The sequence below is a fragment of the Zootoca vivipara genome, chromosome 5, assembly GCF_963506605.1.
Source record: "Zootoca vivipara chromosome 5, rZooViv1.1, whole genome shotgun sequence".
NCBI lineage: Eukaryota > Metazoa > Chordata > Lepidosauria > Squamata > Lacertidae > Zootoca > Zootoca vivipara.
In genome coordinates this window covers 61416009-61443730 of record NC_083280.1, presented here as the reverse complement: position 1 = coordinate 61443730, position 27722 = coordinate 61416009, and the positions used below count along the sequence as shown (strand labels likewise).

Here is a 27722-nt window from a genome sequence, read left to right as displayed (position 1 = left end):
AATTTCTCACCGTGCCTCATGTTGATATGTCCAGCACCTGGTGGTGCTCACAGCATTGGAAATGTTTTTAAAAGGTCCCAGGGCACACATCAACAATGGGCCCTGCCAATACACTGTGCCCCCCAACAACTGCCCGAGGATGTCAGGTTCTGGCGCCATTCCTCTCCATCCCAATACATTTTGCATGGGCCACTTGGAAGAGCAATTTCAATGGGGAAGTGACCAGTCACCCTCCATTTAAGCCACTCCAATGGCCCTTGAGGAAACGTGGGCGTATTCTGGTGGTCATTTGATGGCATTCTTTTCCTGTGAACATCCCATAAGCAAACCCCTTTCCCTTTTTCTCCAGGTTATTGCAGACCAAGGGGGGAAAAAACACTCTCTGAGAGATCTTAGTTTAACAACAACAGCGGGTGTGTGTGTGGGGGGGAACACAACAGAAATGCCACCCCCCATTTGCATAATAATCAACTTCCCTTCCTCATCCTGTTTGGATACAATTTTTAGTCTGCTCAAATTTATTTTTGCTTTGAAGCGAACAAGGCAGGGCAATCTGGAGGCGGGCATGGGCAACTAGCATAGCCTAATGTCCTCTCCCCCTCTCCCCCCACCATCTCCAGTCTGCCACCTCCTCCAGCGAGCTGCGTTCGGATGATCTCAGAAGGTGAAAGGTAATCCCCACGTTGGCACGACTCGAGCGCCACCTAGCCGGGAAGTGGCGAGTCTCGCGTTCCCTGGAGTTGAGGGCAAGCGGCTCCCGAGTCTCGCCGTTGTAAACGCGCACCCGCGCCACGGAACACAAAACCCCGACCGCTCCGGGGGCGCGCCTCGTCTCCAGCAGCGTCTTTGCGCGGGGAAAGCCCAGGCTCTGGTGAGGCAGGGGGAGGGGGAGGGAGAGAGAGGCGTGTTGCTTGAGCAAAACCAAGGCGATTTCGATCGTGTGTGCAGAGAGAGAGATTGAGATTGAAGCTGAAGAGGCGCTCCGGTCTCTCTCCGTTCCCCAGAAGCTGACGGGGAGTAGGAGGAACCCCATTCTCTCCAAATCGGGAAGAAGGCGCCCAAAGGGAGCCAAGCTCGGGCACTTGGCTCCTCTTCTCCCTCCCCCAGGGCCCTGGGGGTGCGCGCCGCGCAGACAAAAGCGAGAGACTGGAGACGGAGAGAGAGAGAGAGAAGCAAGCGCCTGGCAGGGAAGAAGAGCCACTCAGACACGTTGCACACAGGCGCACAAACACACGCGCGCCCTCTCTCCTCTCACACACCCCAGATCCATCTTGAAGGTGCTCTCCCGTGCCGTCTCGCCACCACCGCCGCCGCGCCCGGCTCGCTCAGCTTCCCGGGACTTTGGTAGGGAATGCCCTGGCGCCTCCTTCGCCAATGTTTCACTGGAGCAAGTGGAAGAAGAGGATGGGAGCCAGCATTTCCTCCTCGTCTTCCAAGAGACCCGTCTTCGACGAGAAGGAGGATGGTGAGTAAGAGCGGCCGCGATCCAGCGTGAAGGGAGTCTTTTCTTCTCCCTTTCTTCTTTTCAAACACTGCCCATCCTTTCTTTTACGCGCGGAGGGCGTGTGTGTACTGTGTGTGTATGTATGTCGAGGGAAGAGTCCGGCTCAGGGACTCCGCTCCGGAAAGGGTCGTCGTGGGACCCTCTAGGGGGAAAGTGAAATGGCAGGAAACTCAGAAGTGCTTGGGGGGGGTCGATGGACTGGAGATGCCTCCGACAAGACTGCCCGGAAATGATGTAGCCAATTGCGGGCGCATGGCCGGGCAAAGGAGCAGTTTCTGCAAGAAAGAGAAGAGTGAATGAAGATTGGGGGTTTGTTTTCTGCCTCTGAAAGGGGCACATGGTGTCGCCACGGTTCTGTGTCTGTGGTTTATGCCTTTGCCATCCTGTCAGTTGACTTCTAAGCGCAAACGCATACAATTCGTAACTTTTTTTTTAATTTAAAAAAATAATAAGTCGCACATCCGTATCAGATGCAGAATCTGGAGCTGGTAGTATGCAAATATGACCATTGTATTGATATAGGAAGCTTCAAATTATAATTCTATGTCCTTTTAATTTGATAAAACCATGGGGGGGGGCTAATAGGATTAGACATTTGCACGTGTTAATGGCAGGGGATTATGGAACAAGGAGAGATGTGAAGTGGTAATGGAGATTAGGCTCTATAGATCACTTTTGATAATGGAGATTAGGCTATAAAGACTGCATGCTCTCCTTTCCTGCCCCACCACCTCTGAAGGAGGGGTAAAACCTAGCTCCTGGCACAACTCAGAGGTTGTGAAAAGTGGCGATACAGGTAGTTCATCGTTTGCTGCTCTCCTTTGTGTGCACTAAACAATCTGTGCATGGCTTTGCAGGGTGGGCTGAGTAATGGAAGAGGAGGCTGCAGCAAGCCTGTGTATATTTGTTGTTGTTGTTTAGTCGTTTAGTTGTGTCCGACTCTTCGTGGCCCCATGGACCAGAGCACGCCAGGCACTCCTGTCTCCCACTGCCTCCCGCAGTTTGGTCAGACTCATGTTGGTAGCTTCGAGAACACTGTGTACATTTACTCAGGCGTAAACCCTTCTGAATTCCTAGAGGAACATGCACAGAATTGGATTGTGCATGCTACAGGTCCTCTCAGGATTTGCTTACATTAAACTGGTACTACCATACAGAACTAGCAGGATGCACTGGTAAATGGTAAATGGTATTATTCCTTCTAGGCATTATTAATATTTTAGCAGTGTTCATTGGCTTCTGTGATAAAGCGTGCTGAGAAAGAAACTGTCATGAATCACAGGTGCCCTAACTGGACCCAACTCACTGAAGGTTTAGAGTGCAAAAGGAAATATACATTTCTAAAGAAAACGAACCTCTACACAACCCATTAGTTTCTGGACACTCTGAATAAGCCCTAAGACCCAGCCATCTATTATTTTAAATATATAAAAAAATAAAAAATTGTCCAGTAGCACGTTAGAGACCAACTAAGTTTGTTCTTGGTATGAGCTTTCATGTGCATGCACACTTCTTCAGATACCATGCACATGAAAGCTTATACCAAGAACAAAATTAGTTGGTCTCTAATGTGCTACTGGACAATTATATACATATATCGACTGTGTCAGACCAACACGGCTACCTACCTGTATTATTTTTAATACAGTGGTACCTCGGTTTACAAACTTAATCTGTTCTGGAAGTCCATTCTTAAACTGAAACCATTCTTAAACCGAGGCACACTTTCCCTAATGAGGCCTCCTGCCGCAGGTGCTCTTCACTGTTCAGCTTCCATTCTTAGGCCGAGGTAAAGTTCACAATCCGGGACACTACTTCCGGTTTTGCGGAGTTCGCAAACCGAATAGTTCATAAACAGGGCTGTCCTTAAACTGAGGTAGCACTGTTAGAGTGGTAGCAAATTTTCCTGCAAGATAGCTTTTGGAGTTAGATGTGCTTACTCTGTTTGATTGGAGAACTGTTGGAAAACAGCCCAGTACCTCACATCTGCTGGCCACTTCATTTAAAAGACCCTTCTTTATAGAATACTCGGTAAGATTCTGTGCCTGAATAAAGCATCATATCACCAATGTGTTAGAAATAAGCTACACAATTGGTTCCGGTTTCCGCCTGCAGGAATGGCGGACCTGTTTTCCATCTCTCTGACCTTTGTAAGGAATTTGGCGGTTGCTAGGGGAGTAAATGGCAACCCCCTACCCTCTCCGGGGGTTACGGAGAGGGGCCGCTGGCCCGCGATGCCCCCAGACCCACTCCGACTGTTTTTGGAGTGGGGGGAGCTTGGGCTGAGCACTTACAAGGGCCAGGACTCCCGGACGCTAATCTGCATGGCGGGGATTTCCATGGTTAAAGAAGATAATTAGGCTTAAATCTATGGACATACTTCAGAAGGAGGGAAAGAAGCGCTGTTTACTGCTGAGAAATTTATGCTGCCGAGTGAGAGGAGTCAAAGATTGTACTGCATCTGGAAGAAGGATTGATGGGGACGGAGCGATAAGGGGAGTGAGTTTTTATTTTATTTTTTTTCTTCATATTGTTGCCTCGTACCTTCCCGGACGCGATGTCCTGGCTTGTTTGGAGTGAAAGAGAAGCAAAAGACTGTGTGAGTTGAACCTTATAACTGTTGTTACTGAGCATATTTTTTTAAAGATGTGGAGTTGCCGATGAGAAAAGCCCCCCCCTAGTCGGACGGAAGGAGTTCTGAATGCGTTCGGAGGATTTATGAGCTGTGACGCACTTTAAATTGGAGCAGCGACCTGAAGCTAAGTTCAGCTATAGGGCAAGGAGATCCATTAATTTACCAAGAGTCTATGGTTTGATGTTTGGGTCTCCTGCCTGGAAAAGCTGTAAATTCTATAATGATCGTAAATTTTCATGGCCATGAGAGGAAAGCGAAAGTGATTTGAGCTTTTTAAGATGGCGCTACTTCGAATTGCTTCAACGCAACAGGAGCTCCATTAAGAAGATTTATGGGGAGGCTGGACTGATTAACTCACACAGGAGAAAGAACATCTGTGAGACTTTGTTTGATATTTATATCAGCAGCTGGGAAACAATCGTGAAAGTGGAAAACATCTTTGTGACTGTAAGGGGAAGATCTGGATTATTATGAACTTGAAGGACGATTTGAACTTTAGAAAAAAGACGGCAGTGGACAGTTGCGAGGAATTCCCAATTTCTTGAAGCATGGGAACCCAAATAAAAAATTCTTTAGATGATTTGGCATAACATTCGGTCTGATTGATATATATATGTGTATAATTTGAAATATTGAATGTGATATAATTGGTTTTAATTGGAAAATTAATAAAAATATTTTTTTTAAAAAAAAAAAAGAAATAAGCTACACAATTTGCACTTTTATTTTAGTTTGGGAAATTCATTTATAAGTTATCTTTGAACAACTTTAATACCTAGGAATCTCTAAAGACAACTTTTCTGGTTGTCAAGAACCTCCACCTTCTCTTTCATTCTCTTGTCCTGTCACTGAGCTGGATTCAAATTACCATTTTTAATATTAGAACCTGCTTATTCTGACAATTGGTACACCTAATTCAATGTTTATGCTGATCAGCAGTCACTCACAGACAGGTGATTTGGAAATGCTGAATATCAACCCTGGGATTTTCTGTATGCAATGCAGGTGCTAAAACCCTGAGCTGTATTCCCCACCCCCACCCCTAAAACAGTTGCAAAACCTGTGTATGTGTGTGTTTTAACTCATTTTCCTGATTTGCAAAAAAATACCATTAATTCTTCATAAGTTTAGTAAGTGAGAAGAACCCTGTATATAGTGATCTTGAAAATGCATGCTAAGATCACTTCCGTTATCTTGTAAGAAAAATACAGAACACCTAGAAATTTAGATGTTAATTGGCTCCCATGCTTCTCCCATATCCTGAGAGGGGCATGGAACTGAGAACTTCCTTCTTTTGCTACTCTTAATGGGTAGACTGAATGTAACTTGTGAGCTGAGAGATTCCATGCTAATTTGAAGATCGGCTCTTCTTGACTTGGTGAGGTAAAATGCACCTTGTTGGTCTGAGACTTGCTTCTGTTCTTGCTACAATCCTGGGGGAGAGAATTAGCACCTGAACAAGTCCTCAGATTCTTTTGGGGATGGAGCAAGACAACTATTGCAAGCCTTCTATGGCAATAACAGCTTCCCTCAGTTTATGGCTGTGCTGGCTGGAGCAGATGCCCAAAACATCTTGTGGAGAGAGACCAGGTTAGGGATGGCTGGGCTAGATATATAATATGGCATAATTTACAGCCCTCTTCAGGTGTTCAAAACAATGCATGTGGGTTTAAAGTGTGGAGGGGTGCACATGCAGGACCTGCTTCCTTTGCCTGCTCATGCACCATGTTCAGCTGAATGTGGTTAGAATCCTGCACAATGAGGGTTCCTGACTGAAGGGGGGATTCTAGCCTTGTTTAGCCGAGTGCAGTTAGAATCTCTCTGCAGATCTTCATGCTAAACACATGACATTTGGGAAAGGCATACAACAAGGAGATGGTGGTGGTGGGGGTGGCATAGGTTCCCCCACACCCTGGCCCAATTTGAGGACTGAAAAAGGATGATTCCTTCATCATCACAATAGTTCTGAGAGACAGCATTGTTGATAGACCAGGACAGAAATCACTAAACAACGACAATCTAGTTTGCTTTTGCTTTTACGAGCTCTGCAATGTGGTGCCTACATTGTAAGATGATGGCTCCTGATGGTGAAAGCAGAAATCTATTTTGTTTTTGCTCTTAGGGAATAGGAGCTGTGCTCCTGCATGCAATTGCGACCACCACATTGCAGTGCGCATGCTGCTAGGCCTAACTGAATTGTGCGAGCATCAGCATCCTAGCTTAGTTGGCTTGCATTGCTTCCAGATGTCCTGTTTCTTTAGCCCAGTTTCTTTGCGGAAAGCTTGTGTGAAGAGTATATGCTGCCCACTGTTAACTGAGCATTAATTTGGACTTGTTTGTGTGGAGGTGACCTGACTTCCTGTCCATCGCTATTCCTCCTGACTGCATTTGCTTGCCCATCACTTTCCTTACTGCCAGAAATCTGTGTTGTTGTTTTTTAAAGCAAGTTTGTTGTGCCAGAGTGCATAAATCCTCTTTAATTGCACAAACCTAAATTTGTGGTATGTGATTGAATCCCTCTTGCAAAGCGGTGAGTCTGGAGTATTCTCAGAGACAGTTTTGATGGTCAGTCCAGTTGTTATTCAAGATGGTGTGCTGTATAGGCAATTGCCTCACATACCAGGAAATTCGCATTATAGTTGATGGGGACGTCTTGTGCAACAAACCCACTCCCCCCCCCCCAAACCAGACTTCTTATGATAAGGAAAGTGACAGGAAAATGCACTGGGAAGTATGGAATTACAGCTGCTTGGCATCTAACCTCCCTGCAAACAAATCAGAAGGAGTGATCAATAAACAGGTCATCTGGAAGCTATATAATTAGAGCAGAATAGAATAACATCAACCACGCACCCCACCCTTCTCAAGTTAAATTGTTTCAACTCGGAGGCCACAAGCAACAGCTGACTAATAAGCCAAGCCAACATTTGTGGACCCCACAATCTGTTCCCTGCCTTCGTATGTGAAAAGACCTTGGCGAGGGTTCTGTTTCATTTGCACTGGTGTATGCAGAATATGTCTGAAAGCATAAATGTCCCTTGCTGTGCTGAAGAGACAACTGCTTTTTTCTTTTCTTTTTAACTTTCTCAAAATGGCAGGACATTTTAAAGCTTTGGAGAGAGGGTCTGCGCCCTTGGCACACTGCTTACCAGAGCACCTCTGGGCAAGCAGAACAAACATTTTCTCACTGTTACTGATAGTTTCTTATATTACACCTACACTTGAATCATCAAATTCTGGTGCGATGTGAGCTTGTCACTATATGAACGAAGTCGAGAAAAAATAGTGAGGGGTGATATAATTCCCAGGTCTCCTTAAGAAACCTGCATTCACTTTGGCTGAGCAATCAGGCAAAATTTAAGGACAAGTTTTAAGGACATAACCCTTCATGTTATGTGAGTCATGCAGCATGTTTTTGAATTGGTTCACGATATACACTGGAGAAACTCTTCTGTTCAGTTGGTCAGAAAGGAGAGATTAGCTCAGGTTTAGTCACTGGAGATATGGCAGACTCATTGGCCCCAGCCGGCTAATGGTCAGGAGTAGGGGAGGTTATGGTTCAAAACATCTGGATATCCCTGGGCTAGCATGATGATGCTTAGTGCTATGCTGTGATCAGATGCCATTCCCTAGGGCAGGCATCCCCAGACTGCAGCCCTCCAGATATTTTGGCCTACAACTCCCATGATCCCTAGCTAACAGGACCAGTGGTCAGAGAAGATGGGAATTGTAGTCCAAAACATCTGGAGGGCCGAAGTTTGGGGATGGCTGCCCTAGGGGCAAGGCAGAGCAGATGTTTCAGGACCACAGACAGCTCCAAGCAAACAGCTCACTCCCACAAAGGTTGAGAGCAAACTGATCCTCTTAAAGGCTCTGCCCCCATCCTTCCTCTCTCAGGCTCCTCCTTCTTATGGATACATTTGGAGCAAGGTGGTCAAACCTGTGGCCCACAAGCTGCATGTTGCCCATGAGGCCTTTTTTTTTGGCAGCCCTCTGCAACATTCAAGACAAATACATATTAAAACCTTAGAAAGTTATTGTTTGCATCATACATTGTTAATGGAAGTGCATACACCTGTTTGGGTATTGAATGTGTTTAATAAAAAAAATTAATTGTGCATTTAATTATATATATTTAATGAAACAGATTGTGTGTATCAAATAATATTCAATATATGGCAAACAGTTTAATTTCGGATAGGGAAATTTAATTTGGAGTGCGGCCTATGGGTTCTCTGTTGAAGTACTCTTGTGGCCCACTTAGTATGAATCATAGAATCATAGAGTTGGAAGAGACCACAAGGGCCATCCAGTCCAACCCCCTGCCAAGCAGGAAACACCATCAAAGCATTCTTGACATATGGCTGTCAAGCCTCTGCTTAAAGACCTCCAAAGAAGGAGACTCCACCACACTCCTTGGCAGCAAATTCCACTGCCGAACAGCTCTTACTGTCAGGAAGTTCTTCTTAATGTTTAGGTGGGAGCTTCTTTCTTGTAGTTTGAATCCATTGCTCCGTGAAGAGTTGGACCACCCTGCTTTTGAGTCTTCAAGGGTCAACCCTCTGGCTGAAGGTAGGCAGGCATTCCCATCTGTTCCATAGCCTATGGCCTGGTGTGTGCCAGGTGCCACTGGGCTGGTGAGGCACTGGCTCTCCCAGGCTCTCTGATCTTCTCATCTCTAAGAGGAAACTCAGAGCCCTGAACTAGGTCTGGCTCCATAGCTGGAGGCTCTCTAGCCTCTGATTCTGACTCTTGATCACTGCTGGGAGTCATGACACCTGTAACAGGAGGACAAGGAAATCTGCATCAAAATATGAAATAATTTGAAATACAATCCGCAAGGCTTGGAACTGCTTCCCACAACTTATATAACTCTAGCTAAGACAACAGGTTTAAAGCAGCTTAACCGAAGTACCCATTAAACCACACCTTTTACTTAAATCACACATTTTTACTCCTCCTGCCTCAAGTTAACCATAGAATAATAGAATCATAGAGTTGGAAGAGACCACAAGGGCCATCCAGTCCAACCCCCTGCCAAGCAGGAAACACCATCAAAGCATTCTTGACATATGCCTGTCAAGCCTCTGCTTAAAGACCTCCAAAGAAGGAGACTCCACCACACTCCTTGGCAGCAAATTCCACTGCCGAACAGCTCTTACTGTCAGGAAGTTCTTCCTAATGTTTAGGTGGAATCTTCTTTCTTGAAGTTTGAATCCATTGCTCCGTGTCCGCTTCTCTGGAGCAGCAGAAAACAACCTTTCTCCCTCCTCCATATGACATCCTTTCATATATTTGAACATGGCTATCATATAACCCCTTAACCTTCTCTTCTCCAGGCTAAACATGCCCAGCTCCCTAAGCCGTTCCTCATCGTTTCCAGGCCTCTGACCATTTTGGTTGCCCTCTTCTGGACACGTTCCAGCTTGTCAGTATCCTTCTTGAACTGTGGTGCCCAGAACTGGACACAGTACTCCAGGTGAGGTCTGACCAGAGCAGAGTACAGTGGTACTATTACTTCCCTTGATCTAGATGCTATACTAGGGCGTGTCATTTAAGGACGAAATTTTTTTTTTTTGGAATTTGCTCAATGAGGGGTTCTAAAAATATGTTATTGCACATGAGGAATCCAAATCTGCAATTATTTTTATGATTGGTTGATGTTTAGCTTGGTAAATTGAGATCTGTTTGAAATACACTTTTAAAAAAGCCGAAAACTCGCATTTTGAAGCGAAATTAAAGTTTTTAATCATATTATACAAGCGAAAATATAAAGAAATTTTGTTTCCAGCTGTAACAACATATCATTACTTTATCTTAGACATCCCCAAACTGCAGCCCTCCAAATGTTTTGCCTACAACTCCCATGATCCCTAGCTAACAGGACCAATGATCAGGGATGATGGGGATTGTAGTCCAAAACATCTGGAGGGCCGAAGTTTGGGGATGCCTGCTTTATCTTATAACGTCCTATTATAGTAAAAAAAAGAATAATAAATTAACAACTTCAAGGGCTGGTGTCACATGATCATGTATCTGCTGAGGGCCCACATCTGAGTAGGAGAGCCACTGGCAGAAGCCCCCTGGACCATGCTCTTCAAAAGAAGTGTACACTGTTAAAATTTGATTACTGTAGAATCTAAAGGCCTGCTCTTGATCCTCACAAAGATGGTGTCAGACTTAGAGAAACCATATTCCATGCAGGTCAAGACTTCTGTTCATTTAATGGTTCTGAAGCAGGAGAATATATAGTATTTCCATCCTTCCATCACTGTGATAGAAGGGTTACCATAATGCTTATTATCCATGCTACTATTGAAGGAACTAAAACCTTGTCTTTCTTAAAATGTGGCAATCCTTATCTTAAGATTGGGTGCCTGCCCAACAGCCTTAATCCTACACTATCAGAATGCTGTTTTTGCACCCCCAATTTATGCAATAAGGAAAGACCGTCACTCGACTGAACTTTGGTAGCTCTACTTTACAGTGTATTTTTAACACCTCCAAGTACAGTAGTTTATCCAGTCCTCTGCATAGACTTCCTTATAGTGTTTATCATCATAGCTATTATTCAAAGAAAACATGCTTTTCTCCTTCATGGGAATAAAATTCTGTTTGCAAAGGGTGGGAGTGAGCAACAAAAGGACACAATTCTCTGCTGAATATAGTATATATATATATATATATATATATATAGAATATAGTATAGTATAATAAAATGATGTTGGTGGGTGAGGATCCCAGCTCCTTTGATGACCACACAATTGTTCTGGTACCAGAGATGCTCTGTAACATATTCAAGCAAGACCCCAGCCCCCAGTCTCCAATGCAACACAGAAGACAATTGCTAGGGCTGGTTAGATGTCCTCATGCCACCCCATTCTGTCTATCTCGGATAAATGAGAAATCTACTTGTCAGAGCATTTTGGCTTTGAAACCCCAACGACCTCAGTGGGTGGACTGGTGGTAGAAAGCAAAAAAGATATCACATACTGTTGTATAATATTAATATTAATATTAATATTAATATTAATAGTACAGATAACTACAATACATATATAAGAGAACTACAATATAGTGGTACCCCACAAGATGAATGCCTCATGCAACGAAAAACTCTCAAGATGAAAGCCTTTTGCGTTAGGCGAGGCGACTCGCAAGACAAAATTTCCTATGACCGCGCTTCGCAAGACAAATAGGAATGCATTAACTAAATGGGTAGACCGGGTAAACCGGGAAAATTTTAAACCATGCTTTGCAAGACGAGTTTTTTGCTATATGAAGCAACTTGCAGAACAAATTAAATTCATCTTGCAAGGTACCACTGTATCTTGTAATCAATTTTAGGCACTTATCAACATCTGTTTTCATCAAAATTGGGGAATAACCTATATGTTTATAAATGACAGGAAAATTTAAAAAATGTTAAAAAGTAGGAACTTTTCACATAGAGTTTTACCAAGCAAGACCTCAATATTTACAAGGAACCAAAATATATTTCAAATTACCTCATCATACCACAACTTTTTAACACCCCTCAAATCAGGATTTTTAAAGATGAAAAATTCAACATGCCCTAATGCTATACTCCTATTGATGCAGCCCAGAATTGCATTGGCTTTTTAGCTGCTTCATCACACTGCTGACTCATGTCAAGTTTGTGGTCTACCAAGATTCCTAGATCCTTTTCACATGTACTGCTCTCGAGCCAGGTGTCACCCATCCTGTATTTGTGCCTTTCATTTTTTCTGCCCAAGTGTAGTACCTTACATTTCTCCTTGTTAAAATCCATCTTGTTTGCTTTGGCCCAGTTGTCTAATCTGTTAAGGTCATTTTGAAGTGTGATCCTGTCCTCTGGGGTATTAGCCACCGCTCCCAATTTGGTGTCGTCTGCAAACTTGCTCAGGATGCCCTCAAGCCCATCATCCAAGTCATTGATAAAGATGTTGAATAAGACTGGGCCCAAGACAGAACCCTGTGGCACCCCACTAGTCACTACTCTCCAGGATGAGGAGGAGCCATTGATTAGCACCCTTTGGGTTCGGTCAGTAAGCCAGTTACAAATCCACTGAATGGTAACATTGTCTAGCCCGCATTTTACCAGCTTCTTTACAAGAATATCATGGGGCACCTTGTCAAAGGCCTTGCTGAAATCAAGATAGGCTACATCCACAGCGTTCCCTTCATCTACCAGGCTTGTAATTCTGTCAAAAAATGAGATCAGATTAGTCTGACATGACTTATTTTTCAGAAACCCATGCTGACTTTTAGTGATCAGAGTTTCTTTCTAGGTGCTCACAGACTGTTTGCTTAATGATCTGCTCTAGAATCTTTCCTGGTATTGATGTCAGGCTGACTGGGCGGTAATTGTTTGGGTCCTCTCTTTTCCCCTTTTTGAAAATAGGGACAACATTTGCCCTCCGCCAGTCTGCTGGAACTTCGCCTGTTCTCCAGGAATTATCAAAGATTATTGCCAGTGGTTCTGAAATCACCTCTGCCAGTTCTTTTAATACTCTTGGATGTAGTTCATCTGGCCCTGGAGACTTGAATACATCTAAACTAGCCAAGTATTCTTGTACTACCTCCTTAATTATTCTGGGCTGTGTTTCCCCTACTGAATCACCTGCTAACCAAGCCGTAACCATGTTGTAAAAGTGGGCTCCATGGGCAGGAATACATTTTCTATATTTGTTTTCTCTAGTATTGCTTTTTGCCATACACAGGAAAGTGTTTTCCTTTCTAATGTGCTTATTAAAATGTCTTCTATCTCAGGGCAGCTAACAAGCTCTAAATAGACAAGCATACATATCTATCTGTCTATCTACCGGTATCTATCTCACAGCAACAATTCAGCAGCGACTAATATTAGTGAAAGCGCAATTGTTAAGAAATAACAACAGATAGCTGAGTGAGTAAAATAACTGAAGTCAATAACACCCTAATAGAGAACCAATATTTCCTCATTTTTTTTTATCTTGAGAGCCACATTCCCTTATGAACCATCTTCCAGGGGCCACGTGCCAATGATGGGTGTAGCCATAGGCAAAAAAAGGTGTGTGTGTGTAAGACTACATTTCACCCGCACCAAAGATGTTCCTACACACATACGCTATCTTTTATACACTGTTAACAAGGCAACTTCGCTGTGTCCTTTTGCATGTGTGCACAATGTTTAAAATGCCGTTGGAATGGAAAGTTTTCGTTGGAGCTGCTGGCACAGCAAAAATTGCCATCTTTTAAAAAAGTGCAGAGCTTTTCTCAGTTCCCAGCTCACCCTCAATTCATTCTCTAATCCATTGTGGTGTGTGTGTGTGTGTGTGTGTATTCCTGCGTATAAGACTACTTTTTAATCCAGGAAAATCTTCTCAGAAGTCGGGGATCGTCTTTTATGCTGGGTTGTATTTCTTATATGGTGAGTATATCCCAAACTCTATATTTTAACTGGAAAAGTTGGGGGTCGTCTTATACGCCCAATGCCCAGTCATCTTATATGCCAGAATATACAGGGTGTGTGTGTGTGTGTGTATCAGAGCTGTGAGGTTTTAAAGTAATTCAGTCAAGTGTCAATTGTACTATGCATTCTCTTGAAAATTGTATGCACTTAAAAAGAGAAAGCTACCTCCACTGGCGGAAGCAGTCTGCCTCTGAATACTGTCTGCTGAGGATCACAAGCGGTCAGAGTGCTGTTGCTCTCAAGTCCTGCTTGTGGGCTTCTTACAGGCATCTGGCTGTGTGATAATAAGAGACTGGACTAAATCCACTGGCCTGATCCAGCAGAGCTGCTCTTATGTACCTTTTAAAATGAGGACGTAGTGCCAAGAATATGGATAACAATGATGTGTGCCCCCCCCATGGGTGGGTGGGTGGGATTGTTATGCAATGCTCTTCTAAATATATTACCATTTCATAGAGATGTATTTTTAGTATTGCCTGCTCTTCCATATATATTTTTATATATATGAAGACATTGCTTGTTAATATATCCAGAAGCAATTACCGCATTGTTCTGGTGTGCTCCTGTTTACTGGCACAGCATGGTTGCTATGGAGACCCCTTAAGACATTTTGGGGACATCCCTAAATAAAATGTCAATTAATGCCTTATATTTTTGTGGGAGAGAGACAATATTATGAAATCCATGCTCTCATTATGACCATGTCATATTGGGTTAAAAATAAAATAGCAGTGCTAACTAGAAGGCATGAGAAAATCTCTCTCTCACTCACACACACACACACACACACACACAGTGGAGTTAGTGTACAGACAAAAGACATAGGAATGCAGGAAGCTGCCCGATAGAGTCAGAGCACTGGTTCGTCTAACTCAGTATTGTTTATAATGACCGGCAGTGACTCTTCAGGGTTTCAGACAGGGCATTGCCAGCCATTCCTGGAGATGCTAGGGATTGAACCTGAGACCTAATGAACACAAAATGGATATTCTATTACTGAGTGATAGCCCTTCCCTATCAAAGGTCAATAGAAGCTGAGGGGATGTCCCAGTGCTGGTCTACTTGCCCTAAGGAGAGGTGCCAGAAATGGTGTCTGGGCAGGGGCAATGTGGCCTAGATGTCATCCCAACAGTTCTTCAACCTGCCCCTTTCCCAGGATGAAATGGGCACGGGATTCTTAAAAAATGCAGCTGTGGTGGTCACACTCTGTCTTCAAAATCCCTAGAGCAGGCATCCCCAAACTTCGGCCCTCCAGATGTTTTGGACTACAATTCCCATCTTCCCTGACCACTGGTCCTGTTAGCTAGGAATCATGGGAGTTGTAGGCCAAAACATCTGGAGGGACACAGTTTGGGGATGCCTGCCCTAGAGCAGGCATCCCCAAACTTCGGCCCTCCAGATGTTTTGGACTACAATTCCCATCATCCCTGACCACTGGTCCTCTTAGCTAGGGATCATGGGAGTTGTAGGCCAAAACATCTGGAGGGACACAGTTTGGGGATGCCTGCCCTAGAGGAATCTGGAGGAGGGTCGAACAAATAGTGGGGCCCCACAGCTGGCCTCATCCTTGATATTGCACAACACCCTACCTCTGATATGCATGCATTGTGCTGAGTAGGGAAAGCTTACGAGCAATTTGAGTTTCAAATTGTGCAGAGATTGAGAAGCATACACGTCAGGCCAGGCTGTGGAGCTGTGCAGTGGCAGTGGCCAGGCCAGTGGTGGAGCCCCACTGCTCTTTCTATGCACGGTGTCTCCTCCTTGTGGAACAAGCATGATTGAATTATACAGGCTGGGCAGCTGCTGTGTGTGTCTGTGTGAAGGGAGTACTTATGTCTGGAGCAGTGGGCAAATTTGGCCCAGCCATGCTGAAACACTGTGAGACTCTCCCCCCAAACACACAGTCTTTCCCTGATATTGCTCTTTAATTGTGCTACATTAGGAGTTCCATATTTGCTATGGTAGGTCACAACAGAAAACAGAGCTTAGGCAGGAATCAGAAAACAGAGCTTAGGCAGGTTGTGAAGAACTCTCTCTCTCTCTCTCTCTTTTGTGTAGACTTGGTCCCCAGCAATGTTGGCCATGTACCAGCATGGAATGATGTGCAATGCAGAGGTTGAAAGTGCTTAAATCAGCCTTCACAAGCCCCCTACATTAGTGAGGTCAAGAGGTGCTCTTGCTTTTATTTTGTATTATATCTTTATGTAGAGCCCAAATGCCATTGAACCTAATCAAAATTGATTTCATAGGACAAGGCACCTGATCCTTGACAAATCCACTTCTTACTGCTGTCCTTTATTATGGCGCACAGTTAAACAAAAGATCACACTTCCCCACTTTTACTTTTTCACAGTATTACGGTGAAATACTCGAGCTATGCTGTGCACACTTTGTTCATTTACTGCACAGTATCCAAAGCATGAATGTGTCTGGTGTGTATTCTGGGAAACCAAGGTATTTCATCTGCAAAGGAATTCATCTTAGCTTGTAAATATGTCAGTGGTTTTCTTTAAGAATGATATATATGTTGGCTCATAGAGATCCTGTTGTACAATTTTTAAAGAGTGATTCCCATTCTCAAAAAGTTATATTAATATTCCCCATAGATGAAATGTATTTTGATGTCCACAGACATCTTATGGTTTTGTCCCATTATAGCTACTCCTGTTGTGTAGCATATCCTGTCTTACCTCAAGTTGTCTAGGGAGTTCAGAATAACAGGGGAGCTGTCCAACAAGCCCCAGCAAGATGAGATGTTGCTTCAGCACTGGTTCAGCTTCTATTGAGCTACTTTATAGTTGAGGCAGGCGGCTGCCTCACTTCTTCCTTGACTGTTCTTCAAGGAGGAATTGGGTATCCTTCTCATGAGTAGGACTCACAGAAAATTGTCCTCACACTTTTAAATAGGCACTGCACCTTTGGTTCTGCTGTTTGGTTGGACCTGTTGTCGCCTCTGCTCCTCGGGTGAATTGGTGGGTAGGTTGGTGAGGAGATAAGACTAGTGAAGGTGTTACAGTTTCTCGGACTTGTGGCCTCTTTGAACTGGGTCTCTCTCCAGGTGCAAGGGTCATTGGTCTCTGTTGCCTCTCCTGGAACCCAGTCCACACTAGGGCTAGCAATTCAGTCTTCTTCTTCCTCTGAGGTCTTGTGCAGTTCAGGGTGAACCTGTCGGGAAGATGGTGAGACATAGCAGATTCCAACAGAGAAAAGTTAAAATATGATAGTCCTCAAACTTTCTTAACTGCTTACTTTCATGTAAATAATCTAAATTGGGATCTTTGGATAAAGGGCAGTGTACAAAATTAATAAATGAATAAATAAATAATAAATTGAACCTCGAATATATTTTTTGGTAGCTGTTGGCTTCTTCTCTCCATATCTGTTATAATGAAAATAAAGGTAAAGGTAAAGGGACCCCTGACAGTTAAGTCCAGTTGCGAAAAACTCTGGGGTTGTGATGCTCATCTCGCTTTACTGGCCGAGGGAGCTGACGTACAGCTTGGGTCATGTGGCCAGCATGACTAAGCCGCTTCTGGCAAACCACAGCAGCGCATGGAAACACCGTTTACCTTCCCGCTGGAGTGGTACCTATTTATCCACTTGCACTTTGACATGCTTTCAAACTGCTAGGTTGGCAGGAGCAGGGACCGAACAATGGGAGCTCACCCCATCACAGGGATTTGAACTGCCAACCTTCTGATCTGCAACCCTAGGCTCTGTGGTTTAACCCACAGCACCACCCGCGTCCCATTATAATGGCAATAGAGGTCTACAAATGCAGTTTTCATGTTGAGGGAAGTTTTTAATGTTTGAATGTATTTTTAATATTTTGTGGGAAGCCACCCAGAGTGGCTGGGGAAACCCAGCCAAATGGGTGGGGTATAAATAATAAACTATTATAATTATATTATTATGAACATTAGACTGGGGAAGGGTCACAGCTCAGTGGTGGAGTGTCTGCTTCGTTTGCAACAGGTCCCAGGTTCAATCTCCAGGTCAGGCTGTCTTCTGCTTGAAACCCTGAAGAGGAACTGCCAGTCATTGTGGACAATACTGATGGATCAATGATACAACTCTGTATAAGATAGCTTCCTGTGTTCCTATGACTGCTTGCCATGCCATTATATATCCAGTAGAAAGTAAGGGACCATGAACTCCCTATGCGTTGCAGAGAAGTGTGAGGAAGGACTTCTCTGAAAAGGCCAAAATGTCTGGTTTCACTGAGAGAAGGAATTCTTTCAATACAGTTGCCTGTTTGAACAGAGGTATGTGTGGACACTTAGAAGACATTTTCATCTTCCATTCCTTTGACACATTTAGAGCACTCTAGGCTTCAGGAGTTGTATTGGACCCCAAAGGCTCTTAAAATCTGTAAGTAGCATTTGAGTTATGGCACTTGCAATGTCTCACCAGCAGCTGCAGTTGAAATTTTCTGGAGGTTAGTGGCTCTGCTTTAGGCTGCCTCGACGCTGTTCTCATTCCCATGGAAACCTGTGAGAAACTTGGGGAAAAATAGGGCAAGGTGCTTAAAATAATCTCCAATTTTGAATAAAGTAATAGTGGGCTCGAAATTTAGATGTGCACCACTGACAAGTGTTGTTTTATATAGTTGAGGGTGAAAACATAAGTGATTCATGGAGTTGTGAGTCCTGTTGGACACCTCGCCTTTGATCCAGAACCCCATAGGCGTATGAGGTTGCTATTGTCGCCCAAGTGGAAAAGTGTGAGAGCACATTGGGACATGGCTGTGTACAGGGAAGCCTTGCTGAGTTGAGCACGCCAATGACTGCAGTTCAGCAAAAGTTATACATGGCTAAGGTTCATCAGAACCAGTGGGAGCTCACTTCAGATTAACCATGGCTAAGTCCTAGTTCATTGACTAATTGCAACTAACTTTTGCTTGACTCTCGCCAATTTATTTATATTTGTGAAGATTGCTTTCCTGTGTAATCTTTATACCTGCATGATTTATCCTTGCATATTCACTCCCCTTCCTGTTTCTTTGCTTTGCACCAGACAAAATGATAAGCACTTTAGAGAGCTGCTTAAAAGAGCACGTTGAAAAAGACTGTTGTTGGTGATGCTTACTTGTACAGAGGACTAGACCTTAAAAGAGCAACTTCTTTCAAAACTTTCCCATAGTTTGAAAGCCACAGCTTCAGTGGAGCCTGTTCCTGATTCAGTTTCATGCCGGATGTATTGCACTAAAGGCATGGGGAAATTGTGTCTGCATAATGGACAACCTTGCCCTATATGAGAGGATAAAATTAGACAATGTGTGAAGATACATATGGGTGAAGGCCCTCAGGTCCAGGACTCCTGGGAGGATGCAATTGGTAGTAGCCAAGCTGGGAATCAAGCAGAGGCAGATAGATTATGGGAATATTTTCATAGTATTTTCCCTCTTAACACCCTGTTCTAATTCTGTAATGAGCAAGGCAGCTCAGTGGACACAGCACCATGGAGAGTTCCTGGTGAGCAATTTGTTTCAGCAAAGGTTGCAAGTTAACTGTCCACATTGCCATTAGCACAGGCTCATGTGAACACACACACACAGCAACATATAGTCATATATGTTTCCAGGCAGGATTGAAAGTGATTACAGTTGCAATTCTAAAGGCTACCCTCTGTACTGTATTGGCTGGCATTCTTTTCTCAGCTCTTTACCTTACAGCTCTTGATTTTCTGTAGTTTTGCTCCTTGTTTGTTTCCATTCTGTCTTGTGCTTATGTTGATATTTGCTGCCTCAGGTGGTTCTAATTTTGGCTAGAAAGGGCAGAATATACATATATACATATGACTGATAAAACAGATACCAGGATAGAATTATGTTGTGAAAAGTTTGAGTGTATGCCTTCATCTATAACACGGAATTCTTAATTTCAAAATAAAAGGCCTTTAAAAAACTCAACTGTAACAGCTTTGTTTATTGATGACTATGGAAGCCTCATCTCTGTTTATCACTCACTTATTTAACTAGAAATATCTGTGATAGAATTCTTCCTTCTCATGGTGTATTATTATTATTATTATTATTATTATTATTATTATTATTATTATTGTAATTTCTTTCCACATATATACCCCAAGGCAATTTACAGATGTATCCTTAAAAACTGCTGAAATAATTAGATCTAGACTCTAGATCAGTGTTTCTCAACTTTGGGTTCCTAGTTGTTGTTGGACCTACAGCTCTCATCACCCTTGACTACTGGTCTTGCTAGCTTGGGATAGTGGGAATTGTAGTCCAGCAACAGTTGGGGACCCAAGGTTGAGAAACACTGCTCTAGATGCTAAATTTAGGTTCTCTCTCTCTCTCTCTTGAGTGTATCTGTGCATAGATACATGAAATGCCGCCCTTGAGCCAATAGGTTAACGGGTTTTATCCAGCTAAGTTAGAGCACAGCTTCTAAAATGAAAAGGCGTAGGTTAGTCATGGCCATTAATATCAATGAGTCTACTCTGAGCATGACTTGATTGGATGCAACCCAATATGGCCACCATGGCACAGTCAACACAGTATTGGGTTCAGATGCAGGATGTCCTGATTCAGTTCCCCACCCACCCATTATTTGCTCGACTGATGGCCTTTCTTGAGCAGGCCAACATTTATCATCCTGAGGAATGCAAAGGATACTGGGATAAGAACGTAAAGCATTTCATTCACAATTCAAAAGAAAGTTAGGGCTGCTAAAGTCACATTGAAATTAACAGGTCATGGCTGAGCATAAGTTCCTTCCTCTGGATTTGGGCCAGGAAAAATATTGTCAAAGGGAGCAATTCACTGGAATGTTCTCCTGTGGCAGGCCCGCTGAAATGAATGGAAGCTGCTCAAATTTCACACGTGAGACTTTTTCATGAAACCTTCCTGGTGGATTGTAGCCTCAGGCCGCAATGCAAAGCACACTTACGGTATTAGGAAATAACTTCTTTAGAACTTATTGAGACTTAGTTCTGAGTAAAAGTGGTGACAATCACACAGAAGTCTTAATGAGTTCAATGAGAGATTCTAAGGGTGCTCAGGATTGTAGTCTGAGACCACAATCCTATAGGCAGTTACTTGAGAGGAAGTCCAATTGAACTCAGTTGGGACTTTCTTCTGAGTGGGCATGTTTAGGATTCTGCTGTGTCTATAGCCTCATTTTTCTATTTCAGGTAAGTGTCAAAATTGGGTCATCATGCATTTCTGTCAATATATTTTGCTTGCCCCTTTGTTAAATGTTGGGTCTGTCAAATAAACACAAGCTGAGAGAAAGAAAAAGGGTGGTTTTTTCTCGTTTGGTTGCAATCCGTTCCTGTAACCTTTGCTAGATCTAAAGATTTCTTTTTAAAAGATCTACTTCAAATGTTCAGAACAAAAGTCAGATACTTGACAGCTTGATGTCTTTATTTATATAAAAAAGTGTTTTGATATTCAGCTTGCTACTTTTGCTTAAAAGAAGATAGGTAATTTCCTCAGTTTCTATTACAGTGAAGAGAATGATTGGTTTTAATCTGTGACAAAAGCAGGAGGTATAGAAAAAGGGTGGGGAACCTCTGGACTGCAGGCTTAATTTGGCCAACTAGGCTTACCTATTTTGCCCCCAAGTCCATTCCAGCCAAGCCAGGCCCACCTTACTGACACCTGACACCACATATGTTAGGTGAGAGGCAGGTAAAAACCTTGTTCAGCCAAAAGGTGGTTCGCAAAGGCCTGTGCAAAATGCTTTGCAAAAGAGCACTTTGCAAAGAGCTTTTCAAGATCCAACCTGCCTTGAGAAGCTCCTTTCAACGTGCCACCTTGTGCAGCACTTTGCAAAGTGCTCTGCAAGACCCATGGGGGAGGGAAGGGTCACCTGACATAAGTGAAACATCAGGTGACTGGCAGGTGGGCAGCTCCATCTACCTGTCATGCTTGATCCAGGAAGGGAGAGGGAGATAATAATCTGGCCAGCTGTCTATATTCTGTTCCTCACCCCAGTGTAGAGTAAAAACCGATACAACTCATGACCACATGAACCAAAGTGGGGCTTTATATGTATCTCACAAGTACCTTGTAGCATGCTCAGAAAGATCAACAGCAAAGGTCTATTTGGGAGCAAGGTGAACTGGGATGAGTTGCTAAGCTCCATTCCCTGCATTGCCTTCTGGTGGTTCCTTCACTGCGAGAAACCAAGTTTCAGGGAACCAGGCAGAGGGCCTTCTTGGTAGTGGCACCCACCTTGTGGAACGTCCTCCCACCAGATGTCAAAGAGAAAAACAACTACCAGACTTTTAGAAGACATCTGAAGGCAGTCCTGTTTAGGGAAGCTTTTAATGTTTGACATTTTAATGTATTTTAATATTTTGTTGGGAGCCACCCAGAGTGGCTGGGGAGGCCTGGCCGGATGGGCGGGGCACAAATAATAAATTATTATTATTATTTATTATGCATTGAGGTTTGTTTGTTTTGTTTTTTAGTCATGTGGCATATAAATCGTATGAAATATATAATAAAATAAATATGTGGAGGTGCCCCTCATGATTTAGAACCCTGCAAAGCTGGGGCCAATACTTTACCCTCCAATTTGTGGGGTTTGATGGGGACAGCAACACCGTTTGGGATGGGGATGGTGGAATTTAGCATGTTTGGTCCCACTCACTTTTCCTGCATGTCAGATTGATATCTTGCACCTCTAGCAGCACTTCTGAGCAGGACTCGGTACCTGTGTATGTTTCCGCCATTTCTGATAAGAGACTGGCTTCAGGTTTCCATCAGTATTCAGAGGCAACCCTGTCTAGGCTCCTGCCACTCTATTGGTCTTCCAGACCACATTAGGCTTCCTAGACTTCTCAAGCTGCTTCTATCTGGATCCTGCATCACCTGTCCTTCCTTTGGCTCCAAAGCATCATAATTTCTAAGACAGCAGGCTGGGGTGAGATGGGCTGGCCTGCCTCACAGTCTTCTTATTTATTTGGGTAACGTTACTCTACAGGGAGAGTTATGCTGAGTTCTTGAACCAAGGAAGGCTTTTAAAACTTGCCAGCATCAGCATGTTTTCTGCACAGAATTTGTGCTGTGCGCTCTCCTTCTGCCTCCGATTTCTTCAAAGCTCTGCTTTCAATGTGCCTCTGCCAGCCCAGCAAGCACTAATCCTTCCCTTGGATTGTGATGAAAGGGAAGAATCCCCGGGTGGCCCTAAAACCTCTGTCTTGAAGATTACCCAGCTGGTCCTCTTTCTGAATTTTGTCCCCTTGTTGAGATTGATTGTGATGTCCTAGGGCGCCTCACTGTTTCTCTGTAAGTCTCCTCTCTCATGCTGGTTAGCAAGTAAAACACAGAGCGTAATGGAGCCAAAACTCAGCACTTCTACATTGCAAGGATTTCAGTGGCAAGAGTTTCAAACTGTATGTGTGGTTTATCCCCTGTGGCCCACTACGGCATGCGACCCTCTTGGCTCAGTTGCAGCCTACCTAAAGTGCCTGGGAGGGACATGACTGTAGGACTCTCTTGACCTATAGACAGGCGAGAATGAGGGATAGAAAGTGGCTAGAACCACTGGGAGTAGGGCAAGGCATAAGACACCCTTCAGATGTCTGCACCTCTAACCATCACTGGTCATTGGCCATTCTGGTCAGGCCTAATGGGAGTTGTCCAACCATACCTGGAGGGTAGCAGGTTCTCCATCTCTAGCATAGGTGTATAACTTCTATGATTCTATGACCAGTGCCTTGAAACAACCCATGGCTATGCATAAGAGGCAACAAACCTCAAGAGGATGAGGAGGATATGCGCTGGGCAAGGAAGAAGCTGGTGGCATAGAGTGATCAAGCTCTGAGACTCCTCATCAGGAAGGCTCAGGGTGGATAGGCTGTGTTCAAAGGATGACAAGGGACTGGCCAAGAGACACCAATGCCATTGTTGAGGAGGCCTGTGAATACTTACTGGTAAGGAATGAAATAAATCCTTGTTATCTGACCTGCTGTCCTCATAGGGACCTAGGGTTGCAAGACTCAATAGAGGACAGGGCTTCTGTGCCTTTAATTGCCCTGCTCTCTTTTGAGTCTGGAAACCTTAAAGAGAAACCAGCAGACCCTTTGTTTAATTTCCAAGCAAAGGGTCTGCTGGTTTCTCTTTAAGGTTTCCAGACTCAAAAGAGAGCAGGGCAATTAAAGGCACAGAAGTCCTGTCCTCTGTTGAGTCTGGCAACCCTACAGGGACCCCATGCAGCTGAGCAGATATACCTCAATTGCACGCTCAGTTTGAAATCAAGTTACCGGTGTAATCCTTTTTATTTTGGTTAGATCACATCTGTTGTACCTCATCAGAATTACTACTGCTACCTCCTGCTGTCTTTCCACAAAGGAGACCTTCCATTTGGAAGCTCCTCTTTTGATTGTTTATCCCTGAAAAATAAATAGGCACAATTGAAGTTTGAGAAAACCATGGGTGGCATCCAGCACCATCGCTCCATGAATGGTAGGAGTTTCTGCCTATGGAAGGATAGTTATGGTCATGAGTGCAACTCTGCTCCTGTGAAGAGAAGCCCTTTCACAGAGTAACAATGCTAGAAGCTGCCCTATCTGTGCAATCCAGAGAAAGCAAGGAAACCGTTAGAGCCAGCGAGTTTCTTTAACACTTAAGGAGCATATCAGTGGGACTTGAGTGCCATTCTCTTTTGGCAGTGTGCCCACAGTGCTACTCATGAAAGGAAACCAAGCGTGAGAAGTACTGAGATGTCATTCTTGGCTTATACCCTTGGTTGGTTTCTGGAGCACCCCCCTTTATTTTCTCCCATGTGACTGCCAGTTGTATAGGAAAAGGTTGCACTCCAGGATACCATTGTGGTAAGGCAGAATCCACCCACCACCACTGTCAATGGGCACTCCAGCCTAGAGAAAGAACAACCCAACGGGGACACCGAGATACACTTGGGTCCTCTCAGTATGGGGAAGGGCCACAGCTCAGTAGCCGTTTGCTTTGCATGTACAAGGTCCTAGGTTCAATCTTGGAATCTCCAGCTACAGCTGGGAGCATCTCCTGCCTGAAATCCTGCAGTGCAGCTGGACTGTGTAGACTACACTCAGCTAGGTAGACCAGTGGTTCAACTCTGGGTTAAGGCAGCTTTCTTCCCTATTGCCTGGTGTAGTTATGGGCATTTCACTTCGTCAAGGAGAGTTAGCTAGAAATGAGGCTGGCATTAATCACAGACACCTGTGCTCTCACCATACTCATCAATGTTTATGATCTGAGAATCAAATAGGATTGTTTTGTGTGTGTGTGTGGGGGGGGGGGAGAGAGACGAGTGTCCTGGCCACTAGAGTGCTGATAACAAGACAGGATGCAAATATATTGCTTCCCTCTGTGACATTGGTGCCATGTCTCCGGCTTGTTCTGCCTCCCTACTGTGTCCTTGCGGAGGCATGTGGAGAGCAGAAAACATGTCATTTCCAATCTTCTCCCTGCCTACAGAGAAGGGATGGAGCAGGGAGAGCAAGAGGGAGGGTGTGACGTGCCCGCATATGGCAACTATATTTACAGAGTGTGCTAGCTCTTGAAGCAGTGGGGGCTGCTTGATGGATCAGTGTGATCAATGCACCATCTCTGCCCATTTTGCGATCCTTCTTATTTATGATGTGCTGCCTGTGGATTTTAAATGGCCAGATAATATTTAACTCTGAAGATTGCCACATCCTGCAAACCAACAACAACTACGACGACAACAGAAACCCCAACCAAGCCGCAAGCCTTATGTTCTTTCCCAACCTCTTTGATTGCCTGCAGGTCTTTCAGATGGAAGCTCTTTAAAGTAGCAATACTGTTTCTCTTGCTCGGGAAAGTCTTTTTTTTTACAGAATTGCATTGACAAGATTTATTGCCTGGAAAGCTGCCAAATGTGGAATGCTGGATCAATGCGAAACCTCCCCTCCCCCACCTCCTCCCCCCATTATCAGTGCCCTAGATATACAGTGATGGCTTTGCATGTACCCAGGGACTAGGAATCAGGATCTGAATGCAATTGCATTTGAGCCAAGGATGCACGGGGCCCATCTCTGCAAAGCTTTTGAGGACCGATACTCTTCGTACGAAAGACGCTGGTTCACAGGTTTGATTTACAGTGCAGTCCTGTGGCTATTGACTCAGAAGTAAGCTCTACTGCTTTCAGTGGATCTTACTCCCATGGAAGTAAGGAGAGGAAGACTCCGGGGCTCAATGCAAGATAATGCTCCTCAAGGTTTAGAGTGAAAACCTGCGCACAGAGCTTGGGTTCAGTTTTGGCATGTGTGATATGATAAGAAAGAGAGGAGGACTCTGACTCTGGTCGTATGTGTTTTCTCAATGTTGCCTGTTGTTTTGATGATAAAATGGAATAACCCCTGCCTTCAAAATGGGTACCTATGGATCCTCCACAGGAAAACGAGAGATCAATGGTTGTTATTCATGAGCCATAATTTCCAATGAATTCCAATACAGGCCCTCTTCAAAAGAACATGTTTGGATGTAAGGTGTGTTGGGAGAGGGGCTGGTTTCATGCTCCCTGCAAGATTCCCTATCACAGAATTCAAATGGCATCGAGCTGAGTGCACTTAGAAGCCTCTTTCAGACCTTCTGTTCAACACGGGGAGGTGGGGTGTAGAGTGGGTTGGGACTTTCAGGGTGGAGTGGGTGCCTGTCTGCTTGCATTATGCCCACATGCATTTTTCTTTTAACGAATTGTTAGGGCTGCAGATGACTAAGATAATGAAGATTCAAATAACGAATGTTACAGTGTTCTGTTTCATTATATTTTAGTTCACAAATGTTCATCCAAATGAAAGTAGCACAAGATCGTTCTCTTCCATGCTAATTGCTCTGTGAAAGGCATGGCTTGGAGTTTCTGCAAGGTGATAGTTACACCCTTTAATGAGTCTCAGCACTCCAGAAAGGGGGAAAAAAAGTGTAGTTTAGTGCAGACTTGGCTTATGAGCAGTTTGAACTAATGGGTTTTGCCACCTACCACCATTAAGAAATATATCCCCCATATTTAACCAAATTATTCCCTACAGTGCATAGATAAAACACCATATGTTGCTAAGTGAGAAACTGTAAGACCTTCAGTTAATTTTTTTTGGTCAGCTCACTAATATAGCTCACAAACTGCTATTATGTTTGTGGGGTCATATGATCTTCTGAATAGACATTTGTGTGTGTGCTTTGTCCTCAGCTGATATGGAAAGTCTTCTATTTCTGTAAGCATAATGCTTATCCAGGTATCTCAACAATAACAGGATTATTATAATTCCTTGTAAAGACCCAGTGACATGTGGAAGACACAAAACACAAAGCAAGAGCTGCTGACTGAGGATTGTGGGCCTTAGAGTTGATTAATTTTTCAAACTTTCCTGTTTCAGTGCATTAACATATTCCGATTCCCCCCCCCACTCCATGTGAAGGCTCCCACATTTCCTGACTTTTAGGGTCTACAACTGATGTTCAATCTTTTGCCAGAATATACATAAGCAGACTTATGCAAGACAATAGCCAACCTGCTGATAGTTGAAGGAAAAAAATTAACTTCAGTATACTTTAATAGTGTGTACAATTACCCCCCCCCCATTTTCAGTTAGCAGTATTCAGTGACCCCAAGATTTGCCTTGTTTTTGTAGAAGCTGCCCAATGTGTGCAATATCCACTCTACACTGTTCCATTTGATTCATTGCTCAGAGAAAAAAAATGGATTTTTTGAATCAAAAGCTCTGTTTCATCCCCATTGAGTATAATAGGGAATCTAAAATGTCTATAACACATGCGCGTGCACACACCCCTTTGTAGATGAAGCTTGCAGGCAGATAAAACCCTTTGGAGTGGATTAATCCTGCCAGATTTTATGTACCCACACCCACAAGTTTTCATGCAAGGAATCCTTAAGTTTTTTTTTTTTAAAAAAAGAAATAGTGTAATTCTTCTTTTCTGTCGGAACTGGATTCAAATGGCAGGCATGGTCATTTACCATTTTGGGGAGGGAAAGTAGAAATCACATTATTTCCCCTAGTTTCTTTGTTGGCAATCAGTCTGAAAACAAGGGGTATGACAGGGGTGCCCCTTGGTAAGAAACTTGCCAAAATTATTCAGACAAATAATTCCAGTGACTGTTGTGCTAATGATTTTACTTTATCTATTAAAAAAACGA

General features: G+C 43.8%; 1 protein-coding gene across 1 annotated transcript in view; it reads left to right on the top strand.

Annotated features, from left to right (window-relative positions):
• The first annotated feature begins 715 nt into the window (after positions 1–715).
• The window catches only part of STK32C (serine/threonine kinase 32C), a 164464-nt gene continuing 137457 nt past the window's right edge, over positions 716–27722 (top strand). Inside the window, exon 1 of the mRNA XM_035138380.2 lies at positions 716–1465. Within this exon, the coding sequence (XP_034994271.1) occupies positions 1375–1465 (91 nt within the window). The 5' untranslated portion in view covers positions 716–1374. The remainder of the gene's footprint in view (positions 1466–27722) is intronic.